At 47.8% G+C, this 12059-nt stretch overlaps 1 protein-coding gene across 2 annotated transcripts in view; it reads right to left on the bottom strand.

Annotated features, from left to right (window-relative positions):
- Cacna1b (calcium voltage-gated channel subunit alpha1 B) overlaps positions 1-12059 on the bottom strand; it is a 163757-nt gene that overhangs the window by 129685 nt on the left and 22013 nt on the right. For both annotated transcript variants that reach the window (XM_032903164.1, XM_032903165.1), the window contains exons 4-6: positions 7319-7410; positions 5507-5659; positions 4030-4220 (exon numbers count right to left, since the gene is read on the bottom strand). In XM_032903164.1, coding sequence (XP_032759055.1) covers positions 4030-4220; positions 5507-5659; positions 7319-7410 — 436 coding nt within the window. The remainder of the gene's footprint in view (positions 1-4029; positions 4221-5506; positions 5660-7318; positions 7411-12059) is intronic.

The following is a 12059-nucleotide window of genomic DNA, read 5'->3' as shown; positions in this document are numbered from 1 at the left end:
TGGCTTTACAGTCAGAGTTCCAGTGAGTGTGCCAGCAGTGGACCAGCTCAGGAGAGCAGCTCTTCATCATCATCTTCATCTTCATCTTCATCATCATCATCATCATCATCATCATCATCATCATCAGAGACAAGGTTACTCTGTGTATCCCTGGCTGTCCTAGAACTCACTAAGTAGACCAGGCTGGCCTTGAACTCATAGAGCTCCCCTTGCTTCTGCCCCTTGGGGGCTGGGATTAAACACACATCACTACCCAGTTCGCAGGAAGTTTGCTAGGTAATTTGTGGACTGGCCACGTCTGATTACCAAATCAAAACTGTTTTTAACTTGAAGTGGTAACATGGGAGTTGTCCTGGTTACTTTTCTATTACTATGACAAAACTCCATGCCCAAAGCTAACTGGGGAAGCAGCTGAGAGTTTACATTTGATCCACGAGTGTAAGTGGAGAAGGGAGGGAAAAAAGATGCCAACTGGGAATGCCGTGGGCTTTTGAAATCCCAGAGTCCACTCCAGTGACACACATCCTCCAGCAAGGCCACACATCCAGATCTTCCCATTTACAAACTGGGGACCAAGGTTTCAAATGTATGGACCTACGGTGGGACCATTCTCATTCAAACTACAACACACCTGACCCCTGTCCCCCATAGACATGTGGCCATATCATAATGCAAAAACAAACACCCCGCCCCGAAAAACAACTCACACACACACACACACACACCCACACACACACGCACACACACGCACACACACGCACACACACACGCACGCACATACACACGCACGCACGCACACACACACACACACACACACACGCACACACTTAGTCTAACTCCTAAAGCTCCCACAGCCTTTCAGTCTCGGCACAGTCTCAAAGTCTAAAGTCAAAGTCTTTACTCTTCTCTCCTGTACCTCCTAACACAGTGCCAATGAAGACAGATGACCACTGCTCACGAGAGCCAAGGGCAGAGCGAGGAAATACTGGACAAAAGCAAGCCAGAACCCAGCAGGCAAACTCCAGATCTACAGGCACAGCTCCGTGTCTGATGGCAAAGGTCTTAACGCCTCAGCCCTTCTAGCTTTGCTGATGCAACGCGTTTGTCTCTGGGGCTGATTCGACGCCCCGCGTGTGGCTCTCCCTGTCAGACGTCCCACAGCTCCAGCTTCTCCAGCCTCTTGGGAGCCTCCAACGCAGCCCAGGCATCACTTTCATAGCTTTACTTAATGGCCTCTCTGGGCCTCCATCAGGGCCTCCCCTGCCACACAGCTGGCCTCCACAGCCTTCCTTAACTGCATCTCTCAGGCCTGTCAGGAGAATATTGATGACGACCCCTCACAAGCCACTTCTGTAAACTCTTCTGGAGCCCCATTATCAAAGCAAAACCCCATAATTTCCCCACAGGGACGCTAGACAGGCATTGTCTATTATACCAGCCACTCAGTGATCTGCTCCCCATGAAGAACATTTCGTTGCTCTGGCTGCAGCTCTCCTAACTGCAGCCGATCAAAGAGACATAGGCTCCCCTCTCCTACACTGAGTGAAGTCCCCTTCTGTCTCCCTCTACTCCTATAGCAGGTCAGTGGCTTCTGCTCACAGAACTCAGACTTGCCACACACAGGAACATTTGTCCAGACATGTCAAGAGGTTAAGGGCAGGTTCTCCCCAAAAATCCCCTGAAAAATCTTATCCAACCTCCACCACCCAGGCTATGTGGAGTGGTGTGAGGTAAGAACGAATCGCCTTGGTGTTTAGCTCCCTGCTTGGGGTGGCATGGCACCCACGTCCTAAGTACCTCAGCCTTGTCTGTTTGGCTCAAAACTCTCGAGTTAGGTACTCTGTGTCCTCAGTCTTTAATGTGCTCACTAACACGTGCTGTCACCTGGTCCTCGTGCCAGTGGGTCTAACCTAAATATATGCTGGATGAACCCCGGTGGCCATTCTCTGCACCATTCCCTTCCTGGCTGCTTGACTAGGCTCTGGCGGGCTCTGAGGGCTGTAGCTACCTGGTCAAATGGCACTTCATTTTGGTGAGGCGGCCAAGAAAGTGAACAGCATGGAGCTGTTTTTAGGGTCTGTCTTTGTGGAAGTTGCCCTGTAATCGGTAAAAAAGAGAAAGTCCCATCCCCGCCTTTGTCCCTACAGTCCTCTGCATCTGTCTGCCATATCACCATGTCACTAAGACGCAGTCTTGTGCAGAGGACCTGTAGCTAGCTTTGCCTTTAGCTCCTCATTAGCCTGCGATCGTCCTAACAAGCATTTGCTCAACCTGCTGAATCCCTAGTCAGGCCATCGCCTGGATCCCTACCAAACTGTAGGGGAGGCTCAAATACACTGCAGGAGGCAGGAGTTCAAGAAAGGAGAAACAGCGTTCCGGGGGCCATGTGAATGCCTTTCCCCAAACTGTAAATGATAGTACCTCATGCCCCACTCTCCAAGACCCACGCAAAGCCAGGGTCCACCCATCACAGCTTCCAGACTCTAGCCCCAAGGCCCCTGCATTTTCATTCTCTCCTTCCCAAAGCTCAGGAAGGCTCTTCCCTGCCCCTGCCCCCCTGCCCTGCCCCTGCCCCTGCCCCTGCCCCTGCCCCTGCCCCTGCCCCTGCCCCTGCCCCTGCCCCTGCCCCTAAGCAGATGGCTAATGGGATTCTGTGCGTCAGTGGGGGAAGTAACAGTCTTCCTGCAAGACTGAGACTCACTAAAAGAGTTGGTTGCAGATACCCAAGAACCTTGAGTGCACAGGGGGAAGTAATTAAATGGGTCACCAGCATCCCAGAAGCCTTGTCTTGGTCCTCCATCACAGCCTTCTGGCCCCATGGTTTCATAGATTTGGTCACGGGAGTGGCACTATTTGAAAAAGACTAGGAATGTGGCCTTGTTGGAGAAAGCGTGTCGCTGGAAGTGGGCTTTGAGGGTCCAAAAGCCCGTGACAAGCCCAGAGAATGTCTCTCTGCCTACAGATCAGGACAGGGCTCTGAGCCACTACTCTGGCACTTGTGATAATGACTACATCTCTGAAAATGTAAGCCAGCCCCCAGTGAACACTTTCCCTTATAGTAGGTGCCTTGGGCCTGGTACAGCAGTAGAAGACTACAACAGCCACCAAACCCAGAGACCTCCAATTGCTGAGACGGACCAGAATCCTAATGAGACAGGGTTTATCTGACTTCTGCAGCCACATCACCGTACTCAAAAGGTTGAGCAGGCCCTCAAGGGAGGAACCTAAGAGCAGGAACCGAGAGGCCATGGAGGAGAGCTGCTTACTGGCTTGCTCCCCATGGCGTGCTCAGCCTGCTACCCTATACAACCCAGGACCACCCATCCAGGGGTGGCACCACCCACAAATCAATCGCTAATTATGGAAATGCCCCATTGCTTGCCTACAGGCCAATCTTACGTAGGCATTTTCACAATCGTGGTTTCCTCTTCACCAATAACTCTAGTTTATGTCAAGCTGACAAGAAAGATCAACCAGGACAATGGCAGAATATACAGAAAACACCATGAAACACAAGCTCTGGGGGCATCCCAGCATGAGGAGGACTCCTGGGCTTCAACACGGTCCAATCCTAATCCACTTTACCTGGCCCTCAGACCTCACTGGCCCTTGACTCAGTCTAGAAAATTCCAACAGGAATATGCTAATAGTTAACAACTAATGGCAAATTAATCAGCTTCTCTTATAACCTGTGTTTAATAATTTGTTCAAGGGGCCAACAGAAGTGTGTGTCATGACTCATCCCAACAGGCTGACCAAGGAGCAGCTCAGTACCAGCGCCGAGGGCGGCTCTGGGTTACCTCTCCTGCCGTCAAACAGACTCCTCTTCATGAAGGAAGCCGCAGGAAGACCGAGGAGAGAGGATGAGTCGATACTAAAACGCCTGGAGAGAGGGACCTCTAACACACGTTAGAGGAGGAGAATGGGACTGGGCAAGTGCTCTCAGTCACAAGCATCCCTAAGAGAGACCCCTCAGATCCTGAGAGCTCCAGACCTCACCACCATGGCTAGGGCCAAGATGCAACTCACATTGTACAGGATGTCAGTCCAGCCCTCCATGGTGATACACTGGAACACGGTCAAGATGGCAAACAGGATGTTGTCAAAATTGGTGATGCCAAAGTTGGGTCCTGGCCAGTACTCCCGGCATTCAGTGTCACTGTCACACAGACGAGCAGGGGGCTCCTTGCCACAAGGAAAGTCACCCACAGGCTCTGCATCTGTAAGGAGAGTAAAGCAAACCTGAGACCTAAGTCTCCTGCGAGTCCCGCCCACCCTTCAGCACCCCTGCCCCGGATCTACCCTCTCACTAACCCTACAGCCGCCTCCACCTCAGTGGTCTGCCCTCTGCAGCTCCTGGCTCCCCTCCCCCTCTCTCCTGGAACCTTCCCGTTACCATGCAAACAGGCTCAGGATGGAGCCCTTTATCCTGAAACCCACAGGGAGCAGACACCCTCGTAAGCCAAGCCTGACTTTCCTCTCCCAGCCTGGGGAAAGGGAGAGGAACTAAGAAAAGCCTGATAAATGATTATTAAATTTATTTCCCTCCCAATTTGCTTGATTAAGGCCTTCAGAAGTCCCATCGATTGAGTATCTGTGGCCAGTTGCATGATGACAGTTCTGTTCCCTCCTCTGTAACTCATGACACGATTTTCCTTCACCTTCTTGTCTCATGGTTCCGCCATAACTCCCAACATAATATAGACAATAGGTTTTGTTTTCTACTTTAAAGGAAAAGCTCTGAACAGGATATTTAATATTTGCAGGGATTTGACAAAATATCTTACTTCCAGTTTAACAAAAGTTTTTTTCTAATAATGAATGATTCATATTTTAGCAAAAGCTTTCTCTACATCTAAAAGATCTAACAGATGTGGTTCTCCCATTTCATTTAAATATGCCTCGGCCTTCCAAACACCCTCCGGCTTCAGCCCAGGACATGCCCAACCTGTGAGTGGAACTCACTGCAGCTACACTCTTGGAGCACTCAGGGCCGCCTGCCAGCGCTGTCCCTGTGCCAGCCTCTCTCCTACCCTACTTCCTTCTGCTATTGCCTCTCTGCTGCACCAGGAGGACCAGAAGATGCCACACCAAGTTCAAAGCCCTCCCTCCACGCTTCCCATTCCCCATACAAGGCTCAAGTTCTTAACCTCAACCCTGAAACTAAACTGCTTCCTCCCTCTCAGTTGTCTTCCACTGTGCACCGTGCACTTACTGTCCCTAAAACTGGGGCGCTCCGTCTGGGTGGCCAAACAGCTTGTCCTCACTCTGTTCAGATCTCTGTCATCTGTCAACTGTGGCAGAAAGGCTGCCCCCGGGGCCTTTGGCAGAGCATACCCCAAGCTATTCTGTACTGAATACATTTGTTTCCTTCATAGATGTTTTTATAGTGTTATTTCATCCATATGGTGATCTACTTATCACTATTAATCAAGCTACTAGGATATAAGTTTTACTTCCTGGTCTGGAAGCTCAGACGCCCCTCCGGCTCTAGAGCAGGGCTCACCTGTGCTGTTGGGGAAGCAGGCCTTATGGAATTTGCCCATATAGAACTCGAGGCCGATGATAGCAAACATGAGGATGGCGAAGAAGAGCAGCAGCCCAATCTGCAGCAGCGGGACCATGGCCTTCATGATGGACTTGAGCACCACCTGCAAGCCTGGAGTCAGAAGACAGCACAGGGAGAGTCGGAGAGCAGAAGGGGCAGGCGGCAGAGGGAGGAGGGCTTCACAGTGAGTGCCTATGAGGGCAAAACAAGCAGTCCTCTAGGGCAAAGTGGGGAGCCTTGAGGGGAAGTGGGTGCGTGGTGTCTGGAAGTGGGGAGAAGGAAGACAACAGGCGATGTCAGGACAAGGAATGGGCAGGGCAAGAGAGGGAAGGGAGAATTCAGTGTCTGAAGAGAGCAGAAAACCCTAAGGGAAAAGGAGACTGAAACACACAGAAGAGAAAGACACATCCTAAGAACCTCATAGGTAGCAATGAATATCCTAGTAAGAGCACCAGTGCAAGGGGAAGACCTTGGTCCTGCCAAGACTGAACCCCCAGTGAACGTGATTGTTGGGCAGAGGGCGCTAATGGGGGGAGGATGGGGAGGGGAACACCCATAGAGAAGGGAGGGGGGAGGGGGCTAGGGAATGTTGACCGGAAACTGGGAAAGGGAATAACAATTGAAATGTAAATAAGCCCAAGTTAATAAAATGAAAAAAAGAAAAAAAAAGAGGGAAGAGGGGTGTGTGTGTGTGTGTGTGTGTGTGTGTGTGTGTGTGTGTGTGTGTGTCTGGGGGGTACGGAGGAGGGGATCCTGGGAGGTAAGTGTAGAGTTTCCTAGCCGATCCATCTCCTTAGGAAAGAGAGGAATTCTCCAAAACCAGAAGTGTTCTGCCCCTGGCTGAGGACAGAGAGCCCAGACAATGCTCAATCCTCATCTTTCCATCTTGGCCTCAGCTCTCAGACATGGAGCTGAACGCTTGCCTATTCTGAGCAGAACAGGAAGCCAACCAATGGTTCTCTTGTAGTCTCAGGACAACACAACACTGAGTCCCTCCCTGCCCAGGCCCTTAGCAAGTGTAAAGTCAAATCTACTAAACCAAGAGAATCGTCAGTCGTGAGAAAAGTCTGAACCCATCAGGCATCCTCTGCCCACATCTGACTCCTTGATGACTACCTCAGCACCAGTCCTTCTGGGGCTAAACCGAGGTAGCCTTAGACATCCCCCTAAACTACCACCTTGCTTGATCTCTGTTTTGCACTCCCAGAAAATAAAGCTAAGAGGTAGAAACACAAGCCAGGAAAAAATAACAGGGCCATTTGGAAAGAATGAACTGAAAATGTCCTCATGGTTTGAATCAGAAATGTTCCCTATGAACTGAAGTATTTGAGTTCCTGGTCCCCAGTTTGCAGCATCGTTTGGTAAGGTTACTGAACTTTAGAGCATAGCCTGGCTCATTTCCTGTTTTCTCTCTCTGCTTCCCATGGGTCTTTGAGATGTGATCTTTGGACTTACTGCCCCTACCTCTTGCTGCTATGCTCCCCCACCATGATGGGCTTGAACCCTCTGGTACTGTAAGTGAAAATAAACTCCCATAAGCTGTTTGGTGGCAGTGACGCTTATCACAGCAGCAAAAGGTAACACCTGCCCATTTCTTTTTTCTTGATGTCAAAAGTAGACCTCTCATGGGTAAGGGTGCAGTTCAGTGGTGCAGTATATGTTTAGTATCACAAGGCTCCCAACACTCCCTCCCAAAGTGTTCAAAAGGCCCAATACTCAGCTTTGATGAGGAAGAATTATATGGGGCCTGGCTGTCTTCGCTAGACTTACTTGGAATTCCAGACACCAGCTTCAGGGGCCTAAGCACACGCACAGCCCTCAGGGTGCGCAGATCAAAGTCAGTTCCAGCTGTGGCAAGAATCCTGGCAAGAACAATGACAAAGAATGTAACAGTCTCCACATGGAGTCTGTGAAAAAGTAACACTCAACCCAGCCCCTGTGTGAGTCCATGGACAACAACACACACACCACCCTGTACCACTTCTCTCAAGAGTAGTGACACATGCTTTCCTTTGTCCCTTACCACCCAACCACAAGCCAAAGCAGATCACAGCCAGGCAAAGAGGGACAGAACGGACTCCCAAAGGAGTACTGACAAGGACTTCATCTGTACGCTGTCCCTAGATCGAAGACAGCGTCTGAGTGGGCACTTAGCCCATCATCTGAGTAGCAGCTACCCTTACTCCAGCTGAGCCCGTGCTTGAACCATATTCCCAAGTCAACCCTAACGACTTCCTGCTGCTCTGTAAGAAATGGCAATATGCAGCAGCAGAGGGACACTGGATTCTGAGACATGCCCAAGCCACTCCCCCATCCCCTTCCTCATGCTACTCTAAGGGATTCAGGGTCTCAGGAGAACATCACCATGGAGTGACGTGAGCAGCAAGGCTGGAGCCGTGAGCCAGCGGGTCCTTCCATAGATATGTCTGTCCTAGTATTTATCACAGCAACAAGAAGTAAACAATTCATGTCTGGTCCTCCCCCCCCACTCCCCACCCCCACTGCCTGGCTCCCAGGGGTCAAGGAAAGCCGTCCTTCTGACTAGACTGACATGCCATGAACTAGTGAGTTTTCTGACCTTGAAGACAGATATTTTTAATTAACTAAGCATAAAAACCAGTAACATCCTATTGAGAGAAAGTAAGGCCCCTGCCCTGGCCCCATCAGACCAGTTTGTTCTGTGCTGTGCTGCAAGTGCCTGCACAGGACAGTCCCTCAGTCCTCACAGACCTGAACTCAGAGTTCATATGGCTTCACTGCCAGAGCAGCAGCCCACTCTGTCCACTCTGTGACCTGTGCGGAGACAGTTCCACATCGCCTTGAAACTGGATCCACTCTTTGAGAATATTACATCTGACCCTGGGATAGTTGCCATGGTGATCTTCACTTCTCAGACTCTACCTTCACTCCATCAGGTACACAGAAATGGCTGTGACACCGTAATCCAAGTGCTGCTCAGAGCATTGAGTCAAAAGAAACCCTGAGACTTGGCATCTAAACTCACGTTGCCTCCATCTCTCAGATACAGGCCAACTTGCACAGAAAGGAAGTGTGCAGTCAGTAGCCCAGGACACCCACAAGTACTACCCCTGACCTAACAAGTGGCCAGGCAGTACCCTTGCCCCTCCCTCTAAAGAGAACAGCACACAGCTATGTGGGCCTACGACCAGATACCTGCCAATCCCACACACACCCTGCTGTAGTCAGCCAGTCAGAAGCAGTCAGATACAGCCAAAGCCAGCTCAACAACCAGCCAGGTATGGTCCTGCTTCAGATAAGCCAGCACAAAACCACTGGCTTACAGCACTTTTAGGCACCCACGCCCAGCCCAACAGTCAACCCAGAATCAAACAGAATACTTGATGTTGAAGAAGTTAGTGAATGAAATAAGAAGAGCTAGTTGATGATGGCGACATAAACTGGTCTCGAAGATGGTAGAACTCAGTTCTCTCCAAGACACATTAGAACCTAACCGTCAAAGGTTAAAGGCCAAAGGAGAATTCTCCAACTCCTTATTAAAGAATTACAGATGAAGGGCTCCCATTGCATTCTGGGAGCCGCCTTGGGACAGACCGTGGAGGCAGAGAGATAGTAGGATACATTCAGAGTGTCAAAAGGGTATAATGTGCTACACCTACTGTACCCAGCAAAGCTACCCTCAGAAGCAAAGAAATAAAGTCTGCCTCACATAAGCAAACGCTAAAGGAACTACCCCCAGACCAGCCGTATGACACAGGATTAAGGAAAGCATTCATCTATGTGAACACAGCCATCATGAAATATACAGAAATGTAGAACTTATGAGTAGAGAAGCCATACAAATGAGGAAGGAAAGAGATGCTCCTCACTATGGAAACGATCAGACTCTAAAGATTAGTTCAAGAAATTAGAAAAAAAAAGCTTATATAACAGCCAAGAGGTAATTAATGACAGGAGTCTCTTGTTACCTATAAATAGTGATCTTTAAGTAAACCCCTCAATAGACTGGCTAAATGGATTTAAAAATAAGACCCAACTATATGCCAACTTGGAGAAGCTCACATGGCCTGAAGTAATCTCACAAACAGGACAAAGAAAACCCAAGAAGGGAACTGGACCATAATGAAAGGAGGGGCCAGCAAGAGAAGACAATGACTATAAACATACACGGAACCATCACAGAGCCAAAGAAGGGCATGAGGCAAATACAAGATCTACAGGAGAGAAGGTTCCACTGCAATGAGAACCCCACTTTCATCAAATGGGCACACCTCCCACACAGAAATCAAAACAGAACATCCATTAAATGAGGTCTAGACCAGATGGACCTAACATAGCTATAGAACAAACCACAGTTCATATTTACAGCTGTCTCATCACAAAAAGACACCCTCCAGGAGAGACCATACTCTCGCCATCACAATCACAGCATGCGTCTTTTCTAACCACAATGAAAGAAGACTAGAGTCAACAACTATGAAAATCATACAAACGAAGGGAAATTAGACAACAGGCTCCTGAATAAGCAACAACTCATGAGGAAATTATAGAGAAAGATTAAAAGTATTGTAGGACAAATGAAAAAAAGAGAAAGAGCACATATATATGGGATACACAAATGCAGTTAAAAAAAAAAAAAAGCAGGATGAGCTGATTGCTCACACCGTCCTCTAAAAACCACACTTACAGCAAGCAAGCCTAGAGCAAGTGGCAAGTGGCAAGCAGGTGAGTCACCACGCTGAATACTCCCAGCATCCAGCAGAAATGAATTGCTGACACAGCAAGAGCTTTCACCTCAGCGTTCTAGGCAGAGGTCTCCTTAGAGATGAGCCTCCAGCTTTCAGATTTTACCTCAGCTGGTGCTTTTATACCACGGAATAGACAACACTAACGTCTGTTGGAAATGGTTTGTCTCCTAGATGTTCTCAAAGGTGCAGTGCTTTTAATCCCCTTAGGCTGTTTACTGTTCTCCTTTCCCCTGGCTACAGAGTCACGGGACCAGCCTGCCCCAGGACAAGGAGTCTTGGAACACACTTGAGAACATCTAGGGATGAAGAGATGGCTCAGTTGTTAAAGAGCACCTGCTGTTCTTGTAAAGGCCCAGGTTCGATTCCCAGCTCACCATCGTATACAACTCCGATTGGAGGGGATCCCATACCCTCCTCTGGCCTCTTTGAGAACTAGGCACACACATAGTACACATATACACACGAAAAAATTCACACACACAAATAAATAAATATTTCTGAGCTGAACAGAAATTGACACGCACATAAAATAAATCTTTCTGAACTAAACAGAAAGAATACTCACACACATAAAATAAATAAATCTTTCTAAGCTGCATTGAACAAAAGCAAATAAATCTTTCTTTTGAAAAAAGAGTAGGATAGAATTATACTGTTTTTTTTCATTATTTAAGACCTTTATTAACAGGTGTTTGCAGTTTGTTTGTTTGTTTGTTTGTTTTTGAAAAAAATCAAGTTGTAAAAGAATTATATTGTTAATAGAATGAAGGACTGGATAGGCCCTTGCAAAAGGCCTGGGTTTGACTCCCAGCACCTATATAGCAGAACACTATCATCCCTAACTCCAGTTCTATATCTATATCTATATCTATATCTATATCTATATCTATATCTATATCTATATCTATATCTATATCTATGTCTATATAGATAAATTTAAAAAGAAAACTGATATTAAAAACTGAAGGATGTCAAGGATCACAATAATCAAACTACAAAGTAATAATTAAAAAATCTTACTATAACACCCTATCACTATCAAGAAAATGAAAAAATTTATTTTTAGCGTGGCCTAAAGATGCAGGCCTGTGATCTCAGCTACTTGGATGGCTGAAGCATGAAGACCACGTTCTAGGCCATCTTGAGCTACAGAGCAAGGTCGAGATGAGCACACGTAACTTAGTGAGACCCTGTCACAAAATTAAAAGTAAGAAGAGGACTGGAATGCAGTTTTGTGGTAGGATAGTTGCCTAGCATGTACAAGACCTAGGTTCAATCACCACCAACACACACACACACACACACACACACACACACACACACACACACACACACACAGCAGAAAAAAGAAAGAGAAGGTAGAGAAAGGGCAAAGGCACTTCCAGTGCATGTAGCAGAAAACAATTGACATTGAATAAAAATAAATCCCCATATACCACATGAGAATTATAAAATGCTTATCAGAAAAATCAAAAAGTCGTAAGAACTGGGGAAAGCTATTCGGAACCATTGGCAGCCAGGGAAATTCACACCCCAAGCTGAGCAGGCTATGTTAAGCCTGGTGCTGTTTCTCCCAACAGCTCTGCTGCAGGAAGAAAAATTTGCAGAATCATTTCAGAGAGCGCCTGGCTAATTCCAGTAAATGTTAAAATGAGCAGCCCTGTGACTCAGGAAGCCACTTCTAACTATATAGACAAGATATGCAGGCATGTTCACATAGCTCTTCATAAAAGTCAAAGTCAGAAATAGCCTACTGCTTTTAAAAAGAAAGGGGAAAAATCATC

This window comes from Rattus rattus, chromosome 5, assembly GCF_011064425.1.
Source record: "Rattus rattus isolate New Zealand chromosome 5, Rrattus_CSIRO_v1, whole genome shotgun sequence".
Classification (NCBI taxonomy): Eukaryota; Metazoa; Chordata; class Mammalia; order Rodentia; family Muridae; genus Rattus; species Rattus rattus.
The sequence above is the reverse complement of the archived record's forward strand: the minus strand, read 5'-3'. Positions and strand labels throughout refer to the sequence as shown.